The sequence below is a fragment of the Hippocampus comes genome, unplaced genomic scaffold, assembly GCF_001891065.2.
Source record: "Hippocampus comes isolate QL1 unplaced genomic scaffold, H_comes_QL1_v1.1 C16684616, whole genome shotgun sequence".
Taxonomy (NCBI): domain Eukaryota; kingdom Metazoa; phylum Chordata; class Actinopteri; order Syngnathiformes; family Syngnathidae; genus Hippocampus; species Hippocampus comes.
The window spans coordinates 1-690 of NW_017836622.1; the positions used below are offsets into that span (position 1 = coordinate 1).

The following is a 690-nucleotide window of genomic DNA, read 5'->3' on the forward strand; positions in this document are numbered from 1 at the left end:
CACAAATGCACGCGTCGACGTTTTTGAAAACATCAAAGCCAATTTTCGGCATTTTTCCACCAAAGTTGGACGAACAATTGTCACACACACACACAACACATGCCGGCCACTCTGTGTCAGGGCACATATCGAGGCAGACAGCCATTTATTTCCATTCGCCGAGTTGATACTGAATGTGATTAGTTTTTTTTCAATCAATCAATCAGACACGTTGACCAACGCGTCAGGTCCTCTCCTGGTGGAGATGGCCAAACCTCCGGGGGCCACGCTCGGCATCACGCTGACGTCAGCCAGCCATCGCAACAAGAGGGTCATTGTCATCGAGCGAGTCAAGCCCGGAAGTGTGGTGGACAGGTATGTTAACCCCCCTACCCCCACCCCCCGGCAAGAATTTTTTTAAATAGAACATAACAGTGTTTGTGGTTGACAGATGCGGAGCCTTGCACGCCGGCGACCACCTGCTGTCCATCGACGGGACGTCCACCGAGCACTGCAGCGTCCTGGAGGCCACGCAGCTGCTGGCCAGCACCACCGAGCTGGTCAGGCTGGAAATGCTTCCCGCCCACCAGACCAGGTTGACTGGCAACAAGCAACATGACACTGGTGGGATATTTACGGTCAACAGAATGTTGCTGATTCTGCTGATTTGGAAATGGAAGAAAGGCAAAGGTGGGCAGGTCAGATGGGGGG

At 53.2% G+C, this 690-nt stretch overlaps 1 protein-coding gene across 1 annotated transcript; it reads left to right on the forward strand.

Moving 5' to 3' along the window:
• Nucleotides 1-207: 207 nt before the first annotated feature.
• On the forward strand, nucleotides 208-603 carry LOC109508888 (glutamate receptor-interacting protein 2-like; the record flags this gene model as incomplete). The annotated part of the gene is made up of 2 exons (XM_019858825.1): nucleotides 208-354; nucleotides 431-603. Coding segments are annotated over exons 1-2 (283 nt in total), but the record flags the coding sequence as incomplete, so codon positions are not given.
• Between the last annotated feature and the right edge of the window lie 87 nt (nucleotides 604-690).